The 25,308-nt window shown below is 39.8% G+C and overlaps 1 protein-coding gene across 5 annotated transcripts in view; it reads left to right on the forward strand.

Annotated features, from left to right (window-relative positions):
* SLC16A7 (solute carrier family 16 member 7) overlaps positions 1-25,308 on the forward strand; it is a 105,039-nt gene that overhangs the window by 25,107 nt on the left and 54,624 nt on the right. For 4 of the 5 annotated variants that reach the window (XM_058673296.1, XM_058673294.1, XM_058673295.1 and 1 more), the window contains 2 exons: positions 22,365-22,492; positions 23,409-23,655. In XM_058673296.1, coding sequence (XP_058529279.1) covers positions 23,439-23,655 — 217 coding nt within the window. In that variant the 5' untranslated portion in view covers positions 22,365-22,492; positions 23,409-23,438. Of the gene's footprint in view, positions 1-14,661; positions 14,811-22,364; positions 22,493-23,408; positions 23,656-25,308 lie in introns of those variants that run through there. The other variant, XM_058673297.1, reaches the window with a different exon arrangement.

Here is a 25,308-nt window from a genome sequence, read left to right on the forward strand (position 1 = left end):
AAAATCATGGGTACGTCATGCAACTTGGAGCAGCCACGGCTAACTTAGGAGGTATAAATGGGGCTGCAACAATACGAGCAATGCTTCTCGCCGCTTTTTACTGTGAAAATCATTATCTATGTATATTCAAACAGACATATATACACATATATACACACATATATCCATTCATGCACACACACATATATGTATACATTTTTGTCTTTACCTAATTATATTTGTGTAGTACTTCCTAGTCTCATGCTAAAATCCAGGAAGATCGAGTGCCTTACAACTACAGAACCTTTTTCGTTCTGTTTTGGAGGCTGGAAGTCTGAAATCTTGAAACCTGAAGGATCCGCCTTCTTTGCTTGCCCCAGCTTTCGGTTGACCCAGGCTTCCCTTGGCCTGTGACAGTGTCACTCCAGTCTGTCTCCATCCTTACCTGCTGTTTGATCTGTTTCATATTTCAAGTTCATGGTGGTTGGTATGGTAAGCTCTCAAAATATATTTTTCTTTGAAGGACATACTTTAATCCATAGTTTTCTGATTCCTGACTTCGTGAGATTTATGCCGATCCCACATGCAACATACAGCTGGTTTATCCTGTTATCTCCCGATGTCCCGACTAGCTCAACATCACCTGTAAACCCAGATTCTTTCTCAGTTTAGTTATGGGTGTTGAATTTGGGATATATGGGGCAAAATTTTGCTCCATCTTTGGACTTGTGCAAACATATTTTTTGTACTCCTAGGGTACCCTGGAGGAGTATATACAGAGCAGACATTCTCATCCCAAAAGGGAGAGAACGGAAAAATGAAGAGGTGTTGCTAATATCAGATAGGTTCACAGTTTAGCAGGACAGATTCCTTTAGATTGTAAGACATGGAAAATACTTCTCTGTGGCTCTCTTTGTATCTTAGGCCTGCTGAGTTGTCCTGCCTCCTTAGCTCTGAGCATCAAATCTGCATTTTCTAGAAAAGGGCAAAACAGGATTGTTTATTTTTAAGAGAGAGAGAGAGAGAAAGAGAGAGAGGGAGAGAGAAAGAGAGATTGGTTTCCTATCTTGATGGTTGTTTTGCAAATGCCAATGATAGCAGTCCACAGCCATGAGCCTGGAGGTCAGTTGGATCTCCCAGGTGAGAGATAGGGGCCCAAATACTTGGCCAATACCTGCTGCCTCCCTAACTGCTCATTGGACGGAAGCTGTGATTGGAGCATAGCTTGGTGCTGTAATATGGAACGGAGGCATTGCAAGGCACAGCTGAACTGCTGCCTCAAACACACATCCCTGTCTCTGCTCTGAGCAACGCTGGAGAGCAGTGTGTTTGCTCATATGGCATTTTCAAAAATCGTTTCAACTTATGGTGTAATCTATGGGGGTGTTCTCCGTACCTTCTCACTTTATTCTGCTCATGTACATTTGAAAGGTTCCTAGCTTTTTAAAATTCACGTATTATGCTGTTATAATATTCCTTGCATTTCCTCTATTACACAAATGCATTCACCTGTGATTGATCTGAATGTTAATAAGGCACGTCCAGCTCCACATCCTGTTACTTCCTGGTAAGATTTTCAAATACAGGCTTGCGGTGATGGAACAGCTTCATTCAGTTTTTTTTTTCTAAGTTCTTAAGCCTGTGTCTCCCTTGGCTGGAGTGAAAGAAAAAAAGGAAGTTTTGTCATGGGGGTGTTGGGCAGAGGCTAATTTTTTTCTTCCCTCCATTTAGGAGGAATTGGGGATGTGGGAGGGAGACCTAGAGCAGCACAGGGCTTCCGTCAGAGAAACGGACTTTCTCCTCTGCCATCTTGACCAGAGCACTTGGAGTTCCTCCCACCACATGGAGCCTGGGTGTGGAGGAATATTTGTAAAAACAATGATGAGATAGGTTTTTTTTTAAAGATTTATTTTATTTTTATTGTAAAATCAGATACACAGAGAGGAGGAGAGACAGAGAGGAAGATCTTCCTCCGATGAGTCACTCCCCAAATGAGCGCAACGGCCAGTGCTGTGCTGATCTGAAGCCAGGAGCCAGGAACCTCTTCCAGATCTCCCACACGGATGCAGGGTCCCAAGGCTTTGGGCCATCCTCGACTGCTTTCCCAGGCCACAAGCAAGGAACTGGATAGGAAGTGGAACTGCTGGGATCAGAACCGGTGCCTATATGGGATCCCGGGTGTTCAAGGTGAGGACTTTAGCCACTAGGCCACCGTGCCGGGCCCAATGAGGTAGTTTTGAAATAATTGATACTGAGTTCTTTCTGACAACAATAATTCGCAAATAGATTTGATTGTTTCTTGAGCCTTATCCTGAGTTATATGAGTAAGACCGTGTCATCAACAAAGACAGAATGAATACTAAACGTGAGGATCCCATGATCCTGAACAAAATTAAATGCTAAGTAGGTGAGTTGATCACACTGTGTCACTTGTGGACTAAACAGTTGCTTTGTTTAATTTTATTAGTAATAAGATGTTTCACATTAACATTTAATGAATCTATTTTCTTCTCCTTAAGATAGTTTTAAACTATATGAGTAGTGAATAACAGCCTTACAACCCATGAAGACCTTAACAAAGATGAAAAAAATGGAATATTTGGGTTTTTTTGCTTTGACAGTGGACTTGGTATTAGAAAAGCCCTCTAATCATGAAGTTGTGTGTTCCACTTCATGTTTCAGTTCTAAGTGATTTCAGTTGACTTTTCTGGGATACATTGTTACATTACTGAATTTCTGGAAAAGAGAATCAAATTTACCTGTTAGTTCTCCAAGGGTTTCTTCCTCTCTTGGCAGGAACTTTTGCAAACATGAAGAGTATTCATAATCATACACTTCATGGAAAATGTGTATTATGTAAAAGCTAGTGAATTTCAAAGGGAATTTTGTAGCCAAAAACTCATTTTTGTTATGTTTCAAACATTTTTGTCTTTATCTTAGTTAAAATAGAGGAATTTTCCATCCACCTGAGCCTGTCCTCTCCTGCCACGTTTCCAGGGTCCGTTTGGACCCTTCTCATCGACATTCCAGAGTGCGGAAACAGTTGATGGGTTTTGTTGATAAGCTCAATACTTCCTCTCTTATCCCATATGACCCTCAGTGTATAAAGTCTGATGCCATCAGTCAGGGTCCACGGGTGTTACTGTTGGCTCTGTGCACCAAGTCCATCGCTGCGGGACAGCGACACTCTACTGTGCTTAGGAAGGCTGTGGAAGATGACCCCGGTGCTTGGGTCACCACACCCACGTGGGAGGCCCAAGGGAGGGTCCTAGTTCCTGGTGTGTCTGTCTGGCCTAGACCATTTGGGAAGTGGACAGTAGATGGAAACCCTGTTTCATTCTCTCTCTCTCCTGCTCTCTTTCTGTGTAATTCTGTCTTTCAGATAAATAAAATAAAGCTTTTAAACAGCATGCAGAGAATGTATTTTGTATAAAGTGATGAAATAGCAAAAATTACGTGGCAGGAGAGGACAGGCTCAGGTGCACACAAGGTTCCCAAGGATGTGCTCATTTCCTGTTGTTTGTCATTGTTGGCCACCATGCTTGGTGTGGATCTGCATGTGGCCCATGTGGCCCCTGGTGTTCATTTATTATAATCTCAGTCGGATGGTATTTGGAGATGGTGCCTTTGGAAGCTAGGCAGGTCAGCAGAGTTGGTGCTTCCGTGCAGAGACACACTGGAGAGGTTCCTCTTCCTCAGAGGAATCCGGAGGGAGCCCTCACTCCAGCAGGACAGCGCTGACACCCAGGATCTCAGAGCGTGGATGGCCTTTGGCTGTGAGATCCCGAGAAGGCTGCTAGGCACTGTGCCACCTAGTAGAACCCTGAAGTACATGCAGAAGGTCCATTTAAATAGCAGCTGCAAGAAGGGGAATCATCTGGGGCCCAGTCTGTAATCCTCCATGATCTCTGATATAATGCAATCTGTATGGGAATGATAAACTATCAATTATTGCTTCTTTTGATATAAAAGTTTAAAATATCCCCATGGGGGGCTGGAAATGAGCTGGGATTAGATATTCTGATTATATTCAGTGTCTCTGCTTTACATATTATGTGCTTATTCTTTTTTAATGCAACATTTTTAAGGTTTGTATGATTTATTTGAAAGCAAGAGTTATAGAGAGAAACAGGAGAGAATCTTCAGCTGCCACTTCATTCCCTAAATAGCTGTCAGGATGGGTGCTGGGCCAGACTGACGACGCTTCGCTCGGATCTTCTTTCTAGTCTCTTGTGTAGATACAAGGACAGAAGCACTTGGGCCGTCCTCTGTGGCATCCCAGGCAGCTGAATCGGCAACGGGCAGCTGGTACTCACACGGTCCCCATATGAGACGCCGGAGTTGCTAACGGCAGCCTTACATGCTGGGTTGCAATACTAGCCTTGTGTGTTTCCCCTTTAATGTGACTCAGGACTATTTTGTGCTTTTGCAGTCTAATGCATAATTTCCTCGTGCTGATGTACATAGAGACAAGTGACAGTACAGGGTAAATATTCATGAAATCTGTCTTCACATTTTAAATGCAAAATTGCTATTATTTCATTGTCAATTGACCTTCAAGCAATTTGTCAAGACATTTATGAGGGTAACAGCATGAATATGTGTGCCCAAGTGTCTCTTGTGTAAAATATGACTCCTGACTTTTTCGCTCCTGGGATGATTAAGCCTCCAACCTGGAGCTGACAGCAGAATCATTGCACAGACTGATGCTCTCACTGACTAACAGCTGACAGGGCTGGCTTCTGATTTACGATGCTTCTAGGCAGAGATAAGTTGCCTCATTTTTTTCGTATATTTTTTGTGCTCTTTTACTAATTGGATGAAGAAATTCAATTTTCATTATATTGAAGATAAATGCATTTAAATACATTTCTTTTTAAAAATGAAGCTTTTGTTTCCTAAAGCTTAGTTTGAAGTTTATTTCGTTAGTTTGCTGACATGTTCTTGTACTATTTTTTCTGTGTAAAGTGGTTCTTTAGGTTTTTTTTTTAAATTACACATAACAGTAAGCTATTACTCATGCAAAATCTGATAATAATCATTGCATTTTGGTTACCATTTATTCAAACACAGCAAATGTACTTGAAGAACAATTACAAATTAGGCTATTGTGCCTACTAAAAGAGGTTAGAATTTCTGGAAAACAGAGAAATAAAAAAAACTAATTTTACTAAAGAATATTTAGAATTATTCTAGTGCTTTCATTTATTTGTTTAAGAATTCAAGTATTCAACTTCAAAAAAGAAAATAAGCATAAAAATGGAAGGGATAGAGAGAATATATATGTATTTGTTTCCAAGAATATTTTCACTCAGTAATGAGGCCAGCAAGTATTATTTTATGTTACATATTTTCTATATCATTTAGGTAAAATTGGCAAATTGATTCACGGTTATGTAGGTTAGAAGATAGTTAATAGGAAACAGCAAAATGGCTCCATTGGTTTATCTTCCGCCTTCAAGCACAGGGATCCAGTACGAGTGCTGGTTTGTGTACTGGTACTTCACTTCCCGTCCAGCTCCCTGCTTGTGGCCTGATAAAGCAGTGGAGCATGGACAATGCTTTGGCACCCTGGACACACTTGGAAGACCTGGTAGAAGCTCATGACTCCTGGCTTCAGTTCTGCTTAACTGTGGAATCTGGCCATTTGGGGAGTGGAATAGCAGGTGAAGATATTTCTGTATCTCCTTTGCTTTGTATATCTGCCTGTCCAATAAACATAAATCTTTTAAAGCAAAGAAAATATGTTAGTATAACAAATGTCCAGAATCTTCCTAAAGAACTTCACAGTAGAATACCGTCACCTGAGATGAGTTCACGATAGAATCTTCAGGAATGTCATGGAAATGTGCATTCTGAAAATCCTATGCATGGATTTGATTTTTTTTTCATCAGAATAAACTCACCTTTTAATTCAATTTTTCTGCAGCTTTTGAAAATTTTCTCACATTTCTCTCATCGCATTCTCAGCTTTTCCCTGATAGAGATAATTAGTATTTTTAGACACCATTGCTGGTGGTTGCTTGTGTTGCTTTCCAATAAAAAGGAAAACTCGTGATTTGTCTGTAAGGAGAGGGCTGCCACAGATTGTTATTAGACAAACTGTGACTGTTGGAGGTAGTAACAACCGAACTGGATAAATTTGAAAATATATTAACAATATTTTTTAAATTAACTCTGAACCTTTGTATCCAAAAAACAAATCCAGTAGTGTTTATTAGTTACGGCCAACTGGAATGCAACTGAAATAAACGTGTTATCTTCTTTTAGCCAATGTTGACTTAATAAATAGTTTGAATGAATCCTTTGGAGTAATCTGTACAGCTTCAATTCCTTCTAGTTTCCGTATCTGACACTCATTCTCCTAATATATGTAAGGCCTCATTTCTTACTAGTTCTCCAACCCGCTTTCTTTTCTTTCTTTCTCCAAGACCTCTGCTATGAAGTGGTTTTTCTAGAACACCGCAATGTAATCTAACTCGTTTCTTGCTTTATTTTTTTTTGTCTTCAATTACCTTTTTTACACTGTCTCCAACTTGTCAACTAACTTATTTCCTCACTAAAACACCGGACTGTGATTTCCAAAGCTTTAAGATGAAAGAACTGTGTGATTTCCCACACTCATTTCTCTCCAGCTATGAATGGCATGGTACTGTGGTGCCTCTTCAAGACATATCAACTTGTAACTTTTGCTACCTGTCCCCACTCTCATCTGCCACCTGGACTCCAAACATCCTGTGTGTGAATCCCATTCGTGTGTCAAGGTTCGGCTGTCAGTTAGGTGGGAGGTTTTTAGACTATTATCTGCGCTATACAGATTCCTGAACAGTGAGTAGTTTATACAGAATAGAGATGTATTTTTTGTAGTTCTGGAAGTTGAGAAGTCTAATGTCAGTGGTCCAGCATTTTCTTGCAGTGGGGCATTGAAGAAGCATCCCATGGTGAGATGGCCAGCACACACGCTCAGGTCTCTGTTCTGCATGTGAAACCAGAAAATGCATAATGGGGGTTACACCTTCGTGATTTCATCCAACACCAGTGACTTCCCAAAGGCCCCACTGGCAAATAGCAGATAGCATCCTCCTATCTTTAAATTGTCTGTCCTCGGGAACAGACAGCTGTCCTGAGAGTTGGACATATGTGGGTGCTATGCTACCTATCCTGTAATTATGTTCTCTTTCGGATATCCAAATACTATCCTCTCTGCTCACGGAAAGAGAGCAAAACAAAAAGATTGAGAAGCATGTTGACTTCATGCAAATAGATTCTTAGGATGATCTTCCGTTCACTAGCTCTATGAAGGAACTTAAAAAATTCCTAGAAAAAAAACAGAATTAAAAGATCAGCCAATTTTTAAAATGTGAATTTTGTGTTAACTGTCTGAAGACTGCTCATGCAAGCATACAGTTTTAAATCCCAGTTTTACTTCTCTGGAATAATCTCTCTGTACGCAGCCTCTGTGTTTCTTAGAGTCTAGATGCCGTCATGGCTCTTGGCAAAGACCTTTTCATTAAACTGCTTCAGCAATCATAGAATAACTGATATTATTAGATATTACTATTTTAGATAGATTATTATGATTAGATAGGTATTATTTTTCCTAATCAACTGATCTTCTGTAATAGCCTCCGTCTTCACCAGGCGATTCATACAAGTTAGAGAAAGATGCAAATATGGAGGGCAGTGAAGAGGGATTCAGGGTTTGGTAGCTCCTGTTAATGTGTGTGACTTAACTGATGCATGAAGTCTCTTCCATTTACACGGGAATCTCTCTGTCACTGTCTGGTGTGAGGGCCAGCTGGGGGTGTATAATGGAATCAAAGACATTTAGGTGTTTTTTTTTTTCCCTTTGTTGCAGAGCAAGATACAGGTCAGCCGGACCTCTTCAGGATAGGATTAGGTTCAGAAGTCTAATCTGGAATCCACAACGGCAGATAATTCGGAGAGAGTGTGCAAAGACAGGAGGTGAGAGTTAGCCTTTAGGAACACGGATAGGTGTGGGATCTGAGGAAGAGTAATCATACAGAAAGAGAATACAACAAAGTTTCAGTCATACCATACAGTGACATATTGTTAAATACTGAGGGCAATTTTAATGAGGTGAGATGAGATGAGGCTTAGTAACTTTGGAAACTAGGAAGTCATAGCTCATCTTCAGCAGAAAATGTATTCAATTGAACTTTGCAAGAGAAAGATCTAATTAAGAAATTCACCATCCTAGGCAGTGAGTAGAGTCCTCAAAGAAATGTGGCCCTTGTGTGATGTTTGACAGTGAAGGAGTTGAAAAAAAACAACAGGGTGACAGCTTGTGAGAAAGGCACTTCTAAAGCAGGTTTATTTTCTGACTATTCTTGTGTTTGGTGAGGAGTTGCACAGCATTTTGTAGATTAAGAGAAAGAACCAGAACATACTGACAAAATAAAAATGTTTGAAATATATCGACACTGCATCCTCTAAAAAGATGGAAGGATATTCATCAGAACCATCACTGAATGAATTGGCATGAAATGAGAGGAGGAAGGTCATTTCCTACAGGACAGAACAAGAAGGAAAGGATCCTTGAGGACCAAAGTTGAAGAGAGAACTCTTTCTACCATCCTCAGGCTTGGAAGAGTGGCAGCCTGGTGCTCCCAGCTGCTGGAGTGCGCTGTGACGCAGGCAGCCAAAGATCAGGAAATCACAGTGCAGTCTGTGGTGCATGGAGGCACGTCAGGGCTACATTAGGGCAAGAATAGAGACCTGTCTGTCCAAGCCGCGGCCAGGTCAGAGGAAGCACAGCGACTAGACCGTAACAGAAAGGAATTCAGTCTAGCAGGAGGCTTCTCTGGAGTGATGGGCATATGCCAGGATGTCTGATAAAAGGGCAAGGAGGAAGCAAAATCGAATGAATAATTAAGGCATTGAAACATTAAAGTGAGACCAAGCTGACATCAGGCCCTCTCACAGCTCATGTCCTTAGTTGTCATCCAACCTGAAAGAAGCCAGCACATATGTGTTTTTGGAGAAGCCATGGGAGAAAGGAAGCACGACATGCAGAAGTGAAGCTTTGGACAGTTTGCTTCTGTTACGGTGTGGTACACGAACACCACCGCTTCCAAGAGGCATGGGTCACACTCGCAGTCCTGAGTGGTTCAGAAAAAAAATGGACCATGGAAGAATGTTTTTTCCTTCTCTGCATTTGGGATGGTACTTCTTTCTGGTTGTCTTCCCTAAGGGAGAGGCTGCATGGAGATGTTTGATCTGTAGTAAGCAGCTCGTGTGGCACTCATCTGGATGATATTTTACTTCAGGTGTATTACTGCTGTCCTCAGTGCCAACCTTACAATCAGTGTTTCGTTGTTATTTTGAAACAATAACAGGAAATCTAAATATGAAAGCTCTATGCCATGATTTCTGTGGCATGCCCCTGTTACCAAAGCCATCTCTGGATTTAACTCCCTGCTTTAGCTGATCTTATTGATCCTTTATAAGTGATGCTTGTAGTTACAAGTCACCACCATTGTCAGTATACAATAGGTTTGATGGGGGTAATGCTTTTAGAAGTGTGTATAGATCATCAACTTTTATGCATTATTAATGTTATGTGGGGAACTCTTTACATGCTACGGAATATGGTGTTTTAATCCAACAAACTATTATTGACTTGATTGTCATTTATTAGTTCTGCAATAAATCTTAGACTTGAGTGTTTAAGTTGGACTAATATAGGGCCTCAGGTAAACATATAGTTTATGCATTGAGACAACTAATCCTTTAAGAATCTTTTGATTTATAATCTGCAAGATGATGTTTTCATCCTGCCTTTCAGAAAATATTTTCCTGTGATTCATTTGCAGCTAGAGGCAAACTGTCCTAGTTTTGTAAGAACATCCTGTTATATAGCATGAAAATATACTTTGATATCCATACATGGAAAATTATTCAAACATATGCCAGATTTTCTCAGGTTCTCATATAATACTTTTTATGGAAACTACATTGAGGGTTGGGGATAGAATGAATTGTATTCTTAAGAAACTAAGGCTTGGTCTTCAGGAACTTCGAGTATTCAGTTGTCAAGCACAGTTCTTTCACATGATAATTTCAAATTTTTTTCATTCCCTTTAGCTTTTTCCTTTTTTTAAAAGACTTATTTATTTTTATTTATTGTACTTGAAAGACTTACAGAGAGAAAGAAAGAGCTAGGCAGAAAGAGAGAAAGAGAGAGAGAGAATGACTTACAACCCACTGGCTCACTCCCCAAATAGCCAGAACTGGCTGGTGCGAAGCTGGGAGCCAACAGGTTCTTCTGGGTATCCCACATGGATACAGGGTTCCGAAGTTTGGCATCTCCTCACTGCTCTCCCTGACCATTACGGCAGGGAGCTAGATTGGAAGTGGAGCCGTCAAGACTAGAGCCAGCACCGATTTGGGATGCCAGCACTTGCAGGCAGAGAAGTGACCTGAGGGCCCCAGCAGCCCATAGTTTTATAAGAAGCATTGAACAGTTGTTAAAACAATGTATCTGTCTGATGTTCACATGGTGATAGCGTCTTCTCTGAGTGGGGAAGATGCTTGTGTCTCATATGCTTAGAAAATCTGCAAAGACAAACTATTTTAGTGGCAGAGAATAAAGGATTAGGAATTCAAAGAAACCTTGGAGAATACTCAGTCCTGCATGTTTTTTTATAGATTAACTAAGAGATCCAGTGTCTTTTGCCCTAAGGGTTATGGCACTTTGTTAACATTTACTGTGATGTGCTAGAGTTTTTCATAGTGCTGTATTTTTTGCACATAAAGCAAGTCCCTAAATATTGGAATATATACAATTTTAGTTGTATCTTAGTATCTTAATATCTTCATAAAATATGCAAGGGCCTCAAATCTAGAGATATATTTTAAATATGTGTGTTTATATGCATATATGTTTATATCTGTATTATAGATAGGAACATATCTAAATAGTATATGTTTATAGATGATATAATAAAGATGATAAATACATTTAATATAATAAATTTATAGTAAATACGGTTAATATAATAATTTTATATTGTAGATATGTTCATATCTAAATATATAACATAAAATAAATCTGTTAAATATAGATATAAATGCATAGATACTAAAGCCATTCTCAACCCATCTTCTCCCTAGCCTGGTGGCCTTTCTTTGGCTTTGCTCTGAGGAAATGTCTTTACTTGGATTGCAGATGAAGGGCAAGAGACCACAGTAGCTCAGCCTTACCCTGAGTCTTGTTTTCCACAGTTTCAGTTATCTGAAGTTCAAAACTATGGGGATAAGCCATTTGCAAATTTAGACTTGTGCATCATTTGTAGTAGCAGTGAGAAAAGTATCTGTTGTCATCCCATCCCATCCCTCCTGTGTCTGAGGGCTCACTAATGCCAATGTTTAGTTTTCTTGCTCATGCTCCTTGAAAGGTAGAGGGCAGCCATGACTGGGCTGCATTAGCCCTCACCTTCCTCCTTTCATGCTCCTTCCTCCCTCCCTCCCTTCCTCCCTCCCTCCCTCCCTTCCTTCCTTCCTTCCTCCTTCCCTCCCTTCCTCCCTCCCTCCCTCCCTTCCTTCCTTCCTTCCTTCCTTCCTCTTCATCCCATCCCTCACCATCCCCTTGTGTTTCTCACCTTTCTCCCTCCGTCTTCTCATTTTCCTGCTCTTTCTTTATGAACAGTTAAATTGATTGAAAATCCCGCAAGAAAGTTGCCCCCAGGTGGGATTGTCCCTTCCTTTTCTTCAGAGATCTAGGTTGAAGGAATGTGGGAGATGCGTCATAAAGTCAAAGCATCCAGAAATGCTTTTAGCTGACCCTTGGATATGATCTGTACTTTACTGGCTTATTACGTTGGCTAAATGAAGCCAAACCACATGGCCAAGGTCAAAGTCAGTGATTGGTCACTATCAGAGAACAGTTCAAAAAGGTCATGTAAAGCCGAAATGAAGACTGTGTGCATTTTCCAGGAGCATTCTGATGACCACTTATGCTTTACCTGCAAAGAAACACAATATCAATGGATAATGAAAAAATAAGTACAATAGTAATAAAGTAGACTTTGCAAGTTTAATTATTCAAACATGTATAGGCGATCCCCGATTTGTATTCAGTTTTTTTATTTCGTTTTATGACCCAGTTTTATAGGCTCTGGGATTTCCCCCAACCCCTCCCCAAACCCTCCTTCATGTTGGATTCCTTCACATCGTTGCAGTAGTACAGTTAATATCCAGTCATAGTTCCCTCATGGCGAGCATGGACCATGCATAGAGTCCAGTGTCCTATTGTCCAGATAAATTCAACAGTTTCATTGGGAGACCATCCCCGATTTGAAAGTAGAGCTGGCAGAATATCACCTTCTCCAATGTAACGCCACAACACAACATCAATAACAACTTATAACATCATGGAGTTAATTGACATGGTATTGAGTAACCAATATGTTAGAAAATGTATGTCACATCCTGTGACTGGTTTGTATTCAGTTTTACATATTCTGACTCCCATGGTGCCAAAATGAAACACCTTCTGTGAAAATCAAACTTTGCATTTTGAATTTGGACCGTTTCCCAGGCTGCAGCTCGGCAGTGTGGTATGCCCGCACAATGCTGGGAAGAGGCACTGAGCGCACCTTTTGCTCTGCCACGTGATCATAAAGGAGGCGCAACTGATGTTCCCCTGTGAAATGTGGTGGTGTTGTTGCTAGGCTACAGACAATACTTGACCAGTAAGCTGGCGAGCACCTGTGTTGGATGGTTCAAGCGCTGACTTCCTTAGGTTCCTATGCTCTCCACAATCCTCAGGGTGGTCTGCGCTTTCATGACTTTGTACTACTTTCAGAATCACAGAATAATTTATTGTTTCTGAGTTCCCCATCTCATTTCCTTTTTCTGTTGCAGCAATTGCAAGCCAAATCACATAGCTTGAATTGGGGAAGGTGGAGAATTCGGGCAGCTGATCATAAGCAAAATATATATTAAAATAGGCAAAAATATATTTGGGCGTGGAAGTGGCGGTAAGGATACCTTACATAGTTTATAAATTTGAAATAAAGTTGAAGACAATGGAAACTTAGAACATTTAGAGCCTAGGTCTAGGGCCCAGCGCGGTAGCCTAGTGGCTGAGCTCTTCGCCTAGCATGTGCTGGGATCCCATATGGGCGCCGGTTCGTATCCCAGTGGCCGCACCTCCCATCCAGCTGCCTGCTTGTGGCCTGGGAAAGCAGTCAAAGATGGCCCAAAGCCTTGGGACCCTGCACTGGTGTGGAAGACCCAGAGGAGACTCCTGGCTTCAGATTTGCTTAGCTCCTGCTGTTGCAGTCGCTTAGGGAGTGAACCAGCGGACAGAAAACCTCTGTTTCTCTCTCCTTCTCTCTGTATATCTGACTTTCTAAAAAAAAATTCTTTTAAATTTAATTAAAATTTTTAAAGAGCCACACTCTGGATAGAGACAAATACTACAGGTGGAGAGATCCAGAACTTTGCTTCCATTTTTCTGTAAAAGGAGGCAGTAGGTACTCAATGATATTGGGGAAATGCAGATGAAAATGTCAGCTGTCTTGCTTAATGATACTTGTAACATATTGAGTAACAGGTATTATTTATGTGGGTGACTTGTAACATATTGAGTAACAGGTATTATTTATGTGGGTGATTGATAATTAGATAATGTTATTTCATCAGGATTTTTGTCTGGTTACCATCCCTTTTTATCCTTTTTTACCACTTTACAATTAAGCAAGAGCCTCTTTGTTTATTTCACATATGTTAACAATAAAAGAGAAAGAAAAAAGAGAGAGAGATGAGAGGAGGGGAAATAGAGGGAAAGACAGACTTTGTGGGTGAGTAATTCCCGGATTGGTTAACACATCGCTTGGGAGGGTCCTAGCCCCTCTCGGAGTCCCTGGCTTCAAGGGCTCGCTCTGCTGTGCCATACCTTCCTCCTTGGTGCGTTGCGGGGGGCAGGTGATGACTCAAGCTGTGAGATCCCTGTTTCTCCTTGTACCTTCTGGTTCACATCCAGTTCCTGGCTTCAGCCTGGCACATTCCCTGCCATGGTGGACACTTGGGAAGTGAACCAGTTCATGAGAGATCTCTGTTTATTTCCTTCTCTCTCTACTATTCAAACAATTTAGAAAGACTCAAAACATAATCAAACTTAAAACATGAATCAAACTTTCTAATATAGCTACCAGTTTCATCATATTACTTTATAATAACTACTTCAGTCATTTATAGAAGTTTTAAAAACCTACTTTTTAAAATCAAGTATAAAATAGATATTAGGTAAATAAGTGTGAACCTAAAATATTTTACATATCAAATTAGTATGCTAAGACATTATAATTAAGGACATACAATTTTCCTTTATCCTCATCCTAACAATACAGTCTAATTATTGTCATTTATGCATCTCTTATTTCCACAAATTTGGAGTTTTATGGTATAGGTTTACTTTACGTTTCATTGGTTATTTTATGATAAATGCTTCCTATTTTGTTACATAATGTTCTCAGTGATTACATATTGTGTATATAGTAGTTTAACAAGTTATGGTAGTAATATATCCCACCACTGTCCAGAGATGAATATTCAGATTGTCTTAATTACCCCATACTATCTACATGACAGTTGACGGTGGGGGCAGGGATCACAGAATCATGAAACAGTGGCTGATAGAGTGCTGAGTGACAAGAGCATGTGTCATAGATGGAGCTACCTGTGCTCAAGATTCCAAAAGGAGAAAAGGTTTGTGGGAAGTTTCCATCAGCAGGTGGACAGAAGAACTAAAAGACCAGGTCAGCTTATCTTTGGAAGATCTTTTTCTCGAAACCTCTGGCCAGGTTGAGTCACCTCCTTCTTCTAGGAGATTCTAACGTCCTCCCAAACCTTAGCTTCTGTGTCAGAATACCCTAAGGATCGCTTTTACACGATGTTTTGGAAAGATTTAATTTACTTATTTCAAAGTCAGCATCAGAGAGGTAGAGATGGAGAGAGAGCTCTTCTACGCCCTGCTTCTCTCTTCTAAAGGGCTACACTGTCTGGGCTGAGGCAAGCTGAAGACAGGGGCCAGGGACTTCATCCTGATTTTCCATAAGGACATCAAGGCATGGAAACTTAGATCATTTTCTGGTGCTTTCACGGACATAGTAACAGGAAGCTGAATTGAACATGGGAGAGCTGGAACTCAAGCCAGTACCCAGATCGGATGCCAGCATTGCTGGTGGCGGCTTAACTTGCTGTGCCACAGGGCTGTCTCCTAGATTTTTAAAAATGAACGTCTTAATATAAAAACCAGGAAGTCATTCCTTAGTTCTGTAATGTTCCCAGAAACGACTAAGTAAAAAATTACTTTTCATTCATGACAATTAATGATTAAATATTTTTTTAATCGAGAAGAAGGAGTCAAGTGTCAGAAAATACTGAAGGCCACATGCAACAAGGAAGATCCAAAATCCCTTAAATAGAATCTCGCTATTTTTCTAGGCTCATCAGAGAAGGTCTCAAATGTGAGTGTTGCAGAAAGATGGATTCCCACCTAGGCACCAAGGAATTGTAAGCAGTTTAAGAACTGCAGGAATATTAATAGGTGGAGATCCAAGTTCTCTATTTGAATCTGTCCTTACCTCCTCGTGCCCTCATGCATCCATCTTTAGCTGGTGTGGGTAATTCTAAGTAAGATTTTGTTGGTGGGAGTCTGTGGATTTGAAAACTGCAGAGGGATCAGAGGGAGTGAAACAGGAAACACCCTGAGCGTTGCTGTCCATGCTCATGGTAACGCCAGACATTCCCTGAGCCATGACTTTGGCAGAGGAGCAGGTGCTGCAAAGTATTCTAACACATAGGAAGATATATTGAGAAGTTAAGGCAGACTCTTAATCCATACAGGTGGGGTTGTATATCGATGCTATCAGGTGGTAATCCTACCAGTCATTGTTGTAAACTCTCGTGTGCGTAATTTATCCTTAAATCTTTTAGTCACTGTTAAAATCCTCATTTTTCTAATTAAATGTAATAAATGGCTCATGAAGAAAATCATGAAATGGGGGGTTTGAATGTAGGGATTTTTATTGAAGTTCAGAGAAAAAAATAAGTTTTTTTTTTAAAGTAATACTACATAGCTGCATATTAACTCAAAAGTGATCCCCCAAAGTCCTTAGTTTTGGATGTTGTGGTGCAGTAGATTAAGCTTCTGCTCTGGATTCCTGCATTCCATATTGGAGTGACAGGTTTGAATCCTAGCTATTCCACTACCTATCCAGGTTCCAACAGCATCTGATGGATCACATACGTAAGTCCCTGCCACTTTTGGGAGACCTGGGTGCCGTTTCTAGCTCATGGCTGTTGCAGGCATACGATGTATGAACCAGAAGCTGCAAGATTGGCCTCTCCCTCATTCTGTGACACCCCACTCTTAAAATAGGTTGGAGTCATTGCTAAAGGGCCACAAGCTGGTCTGTTCATCTGATGCATAAAAAACAATCTCTTATTATCATGTGGTAGAAGAGAAAAGGTGTCTATCACAAAGTACAGAGCCAGGAGGATAGTGGCCACTGCTTAGCTCCTTGACTGACCAGTGGGTTAATGTCAAGGATTTTACAGATTGGATTTGGGCATCCGTTGGTGTTCAGAGGTGTTCAGTTCGTGTACCAATGAGGACAGCGCTCAGGACACTACTTCAATTGGTTACTAATATTATGTCCTCTAGGGAATTTTGGTGATGACACCGTGAGCTCCAGTCGTTCTGGGGACAATTACAGGTGATAGTTGTTTCTTGGCTTGGACCTGGAATTATCTGGAAAAGAAATCCCTTGACATAGTATTGAGCATCAATGTTAATTGGAGTAACAGAAAATCTAATGAGTCTGATGACAACTGCTCCACCTCCTCAAGTCAGTGAATTCATTTTAGTAAGGCATTGATGTTCAATCTTAAAAAAAAAAAAATAAGTAAGTTCTGTCTTAAGTTTGTAACAGATTGTGAAAGTGAGCCTCTTGTCAGGCCTGGGGACTCCAGGATGGTCAGAGAGACCTTGAATCCCAGACGGCTTCTACTGTTCAGCACTCCCGAGGGCTCCCCTGTGTGTACTCTTCTCTGAGTTCCAACAACATATGTACTTATGTGCACACTTTAACGATTAATCAGCTCAAATTTTTCTGTTTTTTATTTTGTACTAATATAAGGAGTACAGATTTCATGTGTTTCATGGATATACCTCTAAGGAGATAACCACATGTCCCTCTTTTTCTTCCTTCTTTTTTCCCTCTCCAATTTCTCTCTTTCCTTTTTTCTTTAAATTACATTATGATAAGCTAATTTCAGTTTACTTTAAAATCACAGGCTTAGCGCACCACTAACCATGATGTTTGAGAAGTAAAAAATAGAAAGATTGTTGTTCCACAGGGGTAAAGACAAGGGCTAAAATGTTCCTGTCTTATGTTTTATTTATTTATTTTTTTGTTCTACTTTGAGCAATACTCAATTCATGTCCATGCACATAGAACCATGCCTTATTTCTTGGTACTCGTGTGGTAGTGATATGGTCTCTGGAGGGTATGGTGGGGGACAAAGTACCTTCCAGCAATGTTTGTTCCTTAGCCCTGTACTATTAAACAAACAATAACAACAAAACACAGCCTCCAATTCAACATACCCTTTTCCCGATGGCATACCTGAGTTTCCTCCATCAGGAAGACACCCTGTTGAACACATGTGCCTTGAGCACGGAGATGCAGTAAAACTCTTCCCGGAAATCCTCATATATTTTGAACCCCAACCAGACTCCAGTCCATTACTATATTCAGTTAAGCCCATGCTCCCAACTCTATTAAGGGACATGGGGCGCTAATTGTGTGTGTGTATTCTTCCGGGGCTGCGTGCGCTTATCCCTGGGGTTGTCGTCCCTAATGTCTGGAAGTGGAATTGTTAGTCTTGCTCTCTCTTCTGTGTGTCTGTGTTGAATTCCTCTCCTATTCAGAGACAAGTACCTTGGAATAAATGCAGCGGTGGCCCCATGCCCTCCGTGGTAGTATTACTATTTTAAGAACATGTAACCATTTATCTGTTTTCTAGTGATTCAGTTTGCCCCATTGAAAGTCATGGTGCCTGGACATCCTGTATATTGTGCCTGTAAGAAAGAGATCTTCAGAGTGCAGTTGCTGAGTTCACAGCTTTTATAAATAAGCCACTAAAGCTACTATACTAGTATCCTAGGGCGATTGCAACAAATGACTACAAATTTAGTAGTTTGAAGCAATAAAAAAATGTATTCTTTACTCTTCTGGAGGCGAAGTGCAGGTTTGCATGCTCAGCTAGGCTCCCAGGAGACTGTTCCAGGCATTGTCTAGCTCCTGGTGGCGGCTGGCATTTCTTGGTATTCTTTGGCTTGTTATCACCACTGTACTCTGCTTCTGATAGAGAAACCCTCCCCCCGCCCCAAACTGCTTGAAGGAATTGATGCAGAACCTCAGAACTGTTCAGCTACTGCAAATAAAGGCATCCATGACACCAACCCTGGAAGGAAGGAGGTATTGATTGCATTGTGCAGAGTGAGAAGCCAGGCTACTGTGACTTAACTCCTAGGATTCCCAAGGGATCTGAGTGGAGGCTGTGACAGTGTGACGCTCAGACGGAGAGGTCTGTGTTCAGGGCATGGTCAGCTGCCTCAGTGATTGATCATGGGCATGGCCTTGCTTTGGCTGACACTCACAGTATCATGTTTTTGTAGAGACTTCAGTTGATGCCAAAAAAAGAATCAGTCAGTCTAGGGACTACATGCATCTGATAGTTACTTTTTATTTTATGCCTGGAATTCCTGGAATACAAATCCCCCAGGAAAAACCTACACTTGAAAAATATTCTCTATAGGGAAAATAAGTTACCTTGAGGCCTGTGATTGGAAGCTCTGTAAGGCCAGCTGCACCATTCCCTCAGTTGAGTGGATTAACTTTAGTAAGAGCTTGACTTACAATCAGAAAAGCTGGGTAAGAAAACTAAGCCGAAAGAGGGAAGCCGGGAGAGTGGGAGAGCAGGGCCTGTTGGCACACTGTGCATCCAAGGCGGTGTTACGGGCTTGGTTTCACTTCCTTCTTTCTGTCACCACCTCGCCTGTTTTGTCTTTTCTCTAAAGTCCCGTTGCTTTGCGTTGTCTTCAAAAAACGTATTACATTTCAAGTTCACCTAAATAGTCTAGGATAAAGATTGTCTCTCAAGTTCCTTGATTATATATATTTTATTATATATATTTTTCTTGATTATATATATTTTATATATAAAATATAATTATAATATATTATAATATATTAGATGTTTATTATGTCGTATTATATAATAAACATCTAATACATTATAATATATTATAATATATATTATTATATAATATGACATAATAAACATCTAATATATTATAATATATTATAATTATATATTTTATGCAACATAATATATTATATAATATAGGTTATATATTACACATTATATATCATGTTATATGTTACATGCTATTTATATACATATTTATATATACATATTTATATACATATCATACATATAATTATATACATATTATGTACACATTATATATTCCTGTTTATATAATATAAATATTGCCATGTAAGATAACATTACAGTTTCTGGGCATTAGGGCATTAAGATATGGGCACTACTGCCATTCAGTTTATTATACTTTCAACATGTTATTCTAAAAGTATAATATTAGAAATCAGGGGACATGATTGTTATGGCAATTCTATTTCCAATTCTTCATATGGGTTCCATGATTTTTATTAATTAGCCTCTGACACCAGCCTGGCTACTGAATGCCTCATGTTTGGGTGTAGCCAGAATGTCCTCACCAGCAGTGGGCTCATGCCCTTGAACTTCTTACTCTGTAGAACTCTGAGGTAAATAAGTCTCTGAGGCTTACTTTCGCTAAGAGGCATTTTTAGTGTGTTTGACCCTTATCAGATGCAATAGTTTGCATCTAAACATTGTTTTTGTTACATTTTGTGGACTGTGAGCTATTGATACCTACCTTGTCTAGACCTCAGAGTAAATAAGCCAATAGAATTTAAGAGTTGGTTCACTTTGAAGAGTATAAAAGCATCCCATGATTAGACTAGACTAGCATTTAAATCCAGCTACCAGCTAGAAAAGACAATGTTTGGTTCAATTGAATTCCTGTTGTAATATTGGATGAAATGTCAGCAAAACATAAACATTGCATGTTAATTTGACTTGGCTGTATCCTCTTGTGTAACAAATAGGAAACAAACAAAAAAAACCCCATTAGTTGGTCATTCTTTGAGGAACCTGTTAATTTGTACAGGTGAAAACACAGCTGTTTCATGGGCAGGGTGAAGAGAACAGCTCATGCTTTAACTGTGAGCTATCCGGAGGGTTTTATGGAAGCGTCAATAGCATGCTAACACTCACTGATTTTGAGATTTCAATTGCTGAGTAACTCTTTTCGGGTTGTATTTTGAAACATAAAATTCTGGGTGGCATTGATTACTGATAAAGTTGCAGGCTTCTGTACACAGCCTGCCACATAAATTGTTGAAAGTCACTTCAAGCAGCCGGGTGATTTCAGCAGCCATCAAATCATTCTTTTGGCAAAAGTAGAGTATCAATGTGAGTAACCAGATTTAATGGTGAACTTCCAAAGATTTGGGGGAACAGTTACAGTTTTTAAATTCCAAAGAGCAGCTTATTAATTTTCTTAGATATTTATTTATTCATTCATTGATTCATTTATTTAAGAATCAGAATTTTGATTGAAAAAATACATGTTAAAAAAAGATAATGAGGACATCTATAAAAATGTTAAGCCTGGAGTTTTCCCAAAGGGAAAAGAAGCTAAACACTAGAGGTTTGTAATTGTACAGAGCATGAACAGCCTACAAGTTGATCTGTTCAAGTGGAATCAGTAATAGTGGCCTTAATAAGAAGTCTCAGTGTGGCTTTTGCTGTGTAGTGGAATTCCACTTTGGAAAAATCATTTTGTATCTCTGATCCTTTATACCTTCATCAATAACATGTGATTCATAGCATAAGCTTCTGTAAATTCATGGGATTACAAAAATCAATTAATTGAATGCACTAAGGCATTGCTTTTTTTTTTTCATTATACTCTCAAACAAGTGAAACCAATAATAAAATATATGCTGTACTGCTGAAAAGCAAAATTGACACCACAGCAAAGCTTCCAGCTACGATAGCAGGATGCACACTGTATTTAATGTATCCACATTAATGTGTTTAAATTACATTGTGCCACTTTAGTGTGTGTAGGGAAAGGAGTATAATGTAGGTGAATGCAAGAACAATCTTCCTGTGTCATTTGTGGACAACATACAAGAATATGAGTTGGTAATTCTGGAAGAGCCTCTCCAATTAAGCAGCGATAGGAGAGTCTGATCAGATATGCCTTAGGGCGTCCTCAGAATTTTTCCCTGAACATTGAGAAGTTCTTTGTACACAGAGGAAATGAACACAGAATGCATCTTCTCAAAGAAGGGTTTTCTGTCTTTGGATTAACAGTGTAATTGGGGGAAGGATGGATGGTGTAGCGATGCTTGAATTCCTTACCTGTGCAGGCTCCTGAGGCTCCTGGGTGGACCTGGGCCGTCGTCAACAGCTGCTACCAACCTGTCTTTGTTTAGCACTTTTGGTCGGATGGCCATGAATGCAGTGTGTGCTACTGGGTATTTAATTTAGGCAAAGGAAGGCTTGGTCAGTACAAAGTAAACTCTGAAGTACTAGATTCTAAATACTATGTTCATACTGAGGTTAAGATAAAAATATTAGAAAGACATTAGAAATTTAGCATCTTCATGTACACTCCCCACTCCCAGTTGTATTCTAAATCAGAAGACTGTTAAGTCAACTTCTGGTATTCCACCCAGTCTTACTCATTGTAAAACTTTATGATTAATAATATGGGTGTCTAACAATCTCATTTAAACTTTATATTTACATTGTTCATGAAGTTTAACTGAATCAAATTTTAGAAAATACTTTTGAGGCAGGAAACTGTTTGATTGGCAGCTATTTATGTTAAGATCCAAATTTTTGTTTATATTTTACATTTCATTCTTCCCCCACATCTGTTTGCTCATTTCGATCCTACCTTAGTTGTTCCATCAGTAGATTTACAAAGATAAGTATATATATAAATATATACATACACCTGCTTGTAAATTCACATCACCTATGTATGGGTGTGTGCATATATGCATATATACACATGTACATTGACATTTAGTTTTACTCAGTATTAAGAGCTGGTCAGAATTCACTGGTATGAGTTAAAGCTAGTGGCTGTAAGGTGACTTGAGGGAATTTAAAGATTTAGTTAATTATACAGGAAACTAACACTTGTTTCTCTATTTCTTTAGGTAATCAACGTGTGCTCTACCTCTTTTCCTGTGTATTGCCTTTCCATATCATCTTCAAGCAAGAGTGACTAAAATTAAAGAAGCTACATTTAAGAAAAAAATCTGTTCACGAGGGCATCTGTTGATAGGTACAATTACATTGTCAATTCCTCTCTTACTGTTCTTCCTAACAAGGAACAAGGTGTAGTAGTTACAAATTGCATAAGATTTGTGCACATGAAAAAGAAAATGAAGCCAGTGAGTGTGATTGAATTGACTATTGATCAGTTCAATAGCTGCTGATACAGAAGAGGCTGAAATCTTGGCGACATAATTTTCTAAGGTCCAGTTTGTTCTAGATCTGTTTTTTTTTAATGAGTTTGTTATGAAATCTGAGATGTCGTTTTATGTGAGAAGCAAAATAGGTAGCGTAAGTGTGTTTTATCTAAGTAAATAGCTTCTACAACAATACAAGGATAATTCAAAGAGCAAACGTGTTCTTTGGACTATATGTGTTTAAAATAATACGAATTTAGACCATAGTAAAAAATCATAATTTCTAGGGACCAGTGCGGTAGCCTAGTGGTTAAAGTCCTTGCCTTGCATGTGCAGGGATCCCATATGGGTTCTTTTTTTTTTTAAGGTTTATTTATTTTTATTACAAAGTCAGATATACACAGAGGAGGAGAGACAGAGAGGAAGATCTTCTGTCCGATGATTCATTCCCCAAGTGAGCCGCAACAGCCAGTGCTTTGCCAATCCGGAGCCAGGAGCCAGAAACTTCCTCCAGGTCTTCCACACGGGTGCAGGGTCCCAAAGCATTGGGTCATCCTCGACTGCTTTCCCAGGCCACAAGCGGGGAGCTGGATGGGAAGTGGAGCTGCCGGGATTAGAACCGGTGCCCATATGGGATCCTGGCGCGTTCAAGGCGAGGACTTTAGCCGCTAGGCCACGCAGCCTGGCCCAGAATTTTAAAAATGTTAAAAAAAAAATCCATGAGAATTTGTTGTCCAGAAGTACAGTGTTAATAACTATCAAAAGGTTTCAATTTTTTTTTCTTTCAAGGTTATTTAAGTTTCAATCAGAAGAGCAGAAATGCCACCAATGCCGAGTGGGCCCCCGCTTTACCCACCTCCTGATGGGGGATGGGGCTGGGTTGTGGTGGCAGCGGCTTTCATCTCCATTGGATTTTCATACGCATTCCCCAAAGCCGTGACAGTATTCTTCAAGGAAATTCAGGAAATATTCCACACAACCTACAGTGAAATAGCCTGGATCTCGTCCATTATGCTAGCTGTCATGTACGCTGGAGGTAAGGTTCCCTCAGTGAGTGATGATCCGCCTTAAGAAAAATCATTGGCTGATTTTACATTGTGGGGTCTTCTCTATTACCATCCTCATTTCCCATTAGGTTCGCTTACTGCCACTCAAAAACATAGTTGAAACTCAACTTTTCATGATTTTAATGGGTCTACATCTTGAACTATTCAGTTCATTTTGTCTTAACAGTATTTGGTCACACAAGCCAACATTTTATCAAATGATGGGGTTTGAATAGAAAAAAAAAAGCTACACAATACTGTTGAATTCATTCCCTCCTGTTGCTACAGGTAACTTCAGTTGCGGGATTTATAAGCCCAGAAAGTCTTCATGTTAAACTAAAAATCTGACGTGTTATCATGTACACTCCGGACTTGTGCACATTTGTGTCATTGCAGTAATTGCTGCTCTCCACAGGACTCAGTAAACACGCTCTCTTGGTATTTGATGGTTGCCTGACCGTTATCTTGTTATATTCTGTGTTCAAGTGAGTGTATGAGTCATGAGACGTAATGAACACATCAAAACACCATCACATTTCTAAAAGTTAGAGAAATTATGATATCATTGCTTCTCTTTCAATCAATCTCAACAGCAGACCAGATTGCCGTGTGGAGTTTTAAAACATCATTAGGTAAAATATACGGATCTTAGAGCTAACCTTTTCTCCCCTGGATCTTTAAAGGATGGGTCTCAATTCGGCATGTAAGAATTTCAAGATGTAAACTTTCTCGTGTGTCATTGTATAAATAAGGGTAATGAGGCTCTTAGTGAAATCCATTGCTCATCAGCATGTGTGCCCCAGCATGTGTCTCAGCACGTGGCGAGTGTGACATGACTTGGTGGTCTCACTTCTCTTTCCATTCAGTGGCTAGGAAAATAGATAGAATAGTGTTTCTAATGCAAAGAGCTTATTAATTGCAGATAGCAATTGAGACTCCAACTGTGTAACTACTATGTTCGCTCCCTTTCTCTTACTTTCCTCTTTGCTTCTAGAAAGTGATCTCAGACAGGCTCTCTTTTGGTGTCCTTGCCACTGTCGTGCAATGACATGTGTGCTACCCTCACGACTGTTACTTATCCTGTGGCGTAAAATAATTATTTAAGATATTCTTTCTTTATTATACTTCACAAGAAAAAAAATGATCCTGAAATATCCTTGTGTGTATGTGTTACTGTGGGTATGTTTTCTACTTTGAGATTGTTTGTATAGATTAATCCAACAATGTCTCCCTTACTCTTTTGATTAGAATAGATTTGTATTCAGTATCAAAAGTTATTTTTAAAATGCTGTTCATGCATGTCTAAAATGCCTCTGGGGAATCACTTAGTCATTTTAAGGATGTGACACTATTGCGTAAGTTTATTTATATATTTATTTATTTTACTTTATTTGAAAGGTTGTGTATGTGTGTGTGTGAGTGAGAGAGAGAGAGAGAGGGGGAGAGAGATGTATGCTCAATCCATTGGGTCACTTTTCAAATGTCTGCAACAAGCAGGGTTGTGTCAGGCCAAAAGCGATTAGAACTCAACCCACGTCTCCAAAATGGGTGGCAGGTGTCTAACCGTTGGAGCCATCACCTGCTCATCCCAGAGTAGGCCTGAGTGGCACAGTGGATGAAGAAGAGCTGGACACTCACCCCTA

This window comes from Ochotona princeps, chromosome 15, assembly GCF_030435755.1.
Source record: "Ochotona princeps isolate mOchPri1 chromosome 15, mOchPri1.hap1, whole genome shotgun sequence".
NCBI lineage: Eukaryota > Metazoa > Chordata > Mammalia > Lagomorpha > Ochotonidae > Ochotona > Ochotona princeps.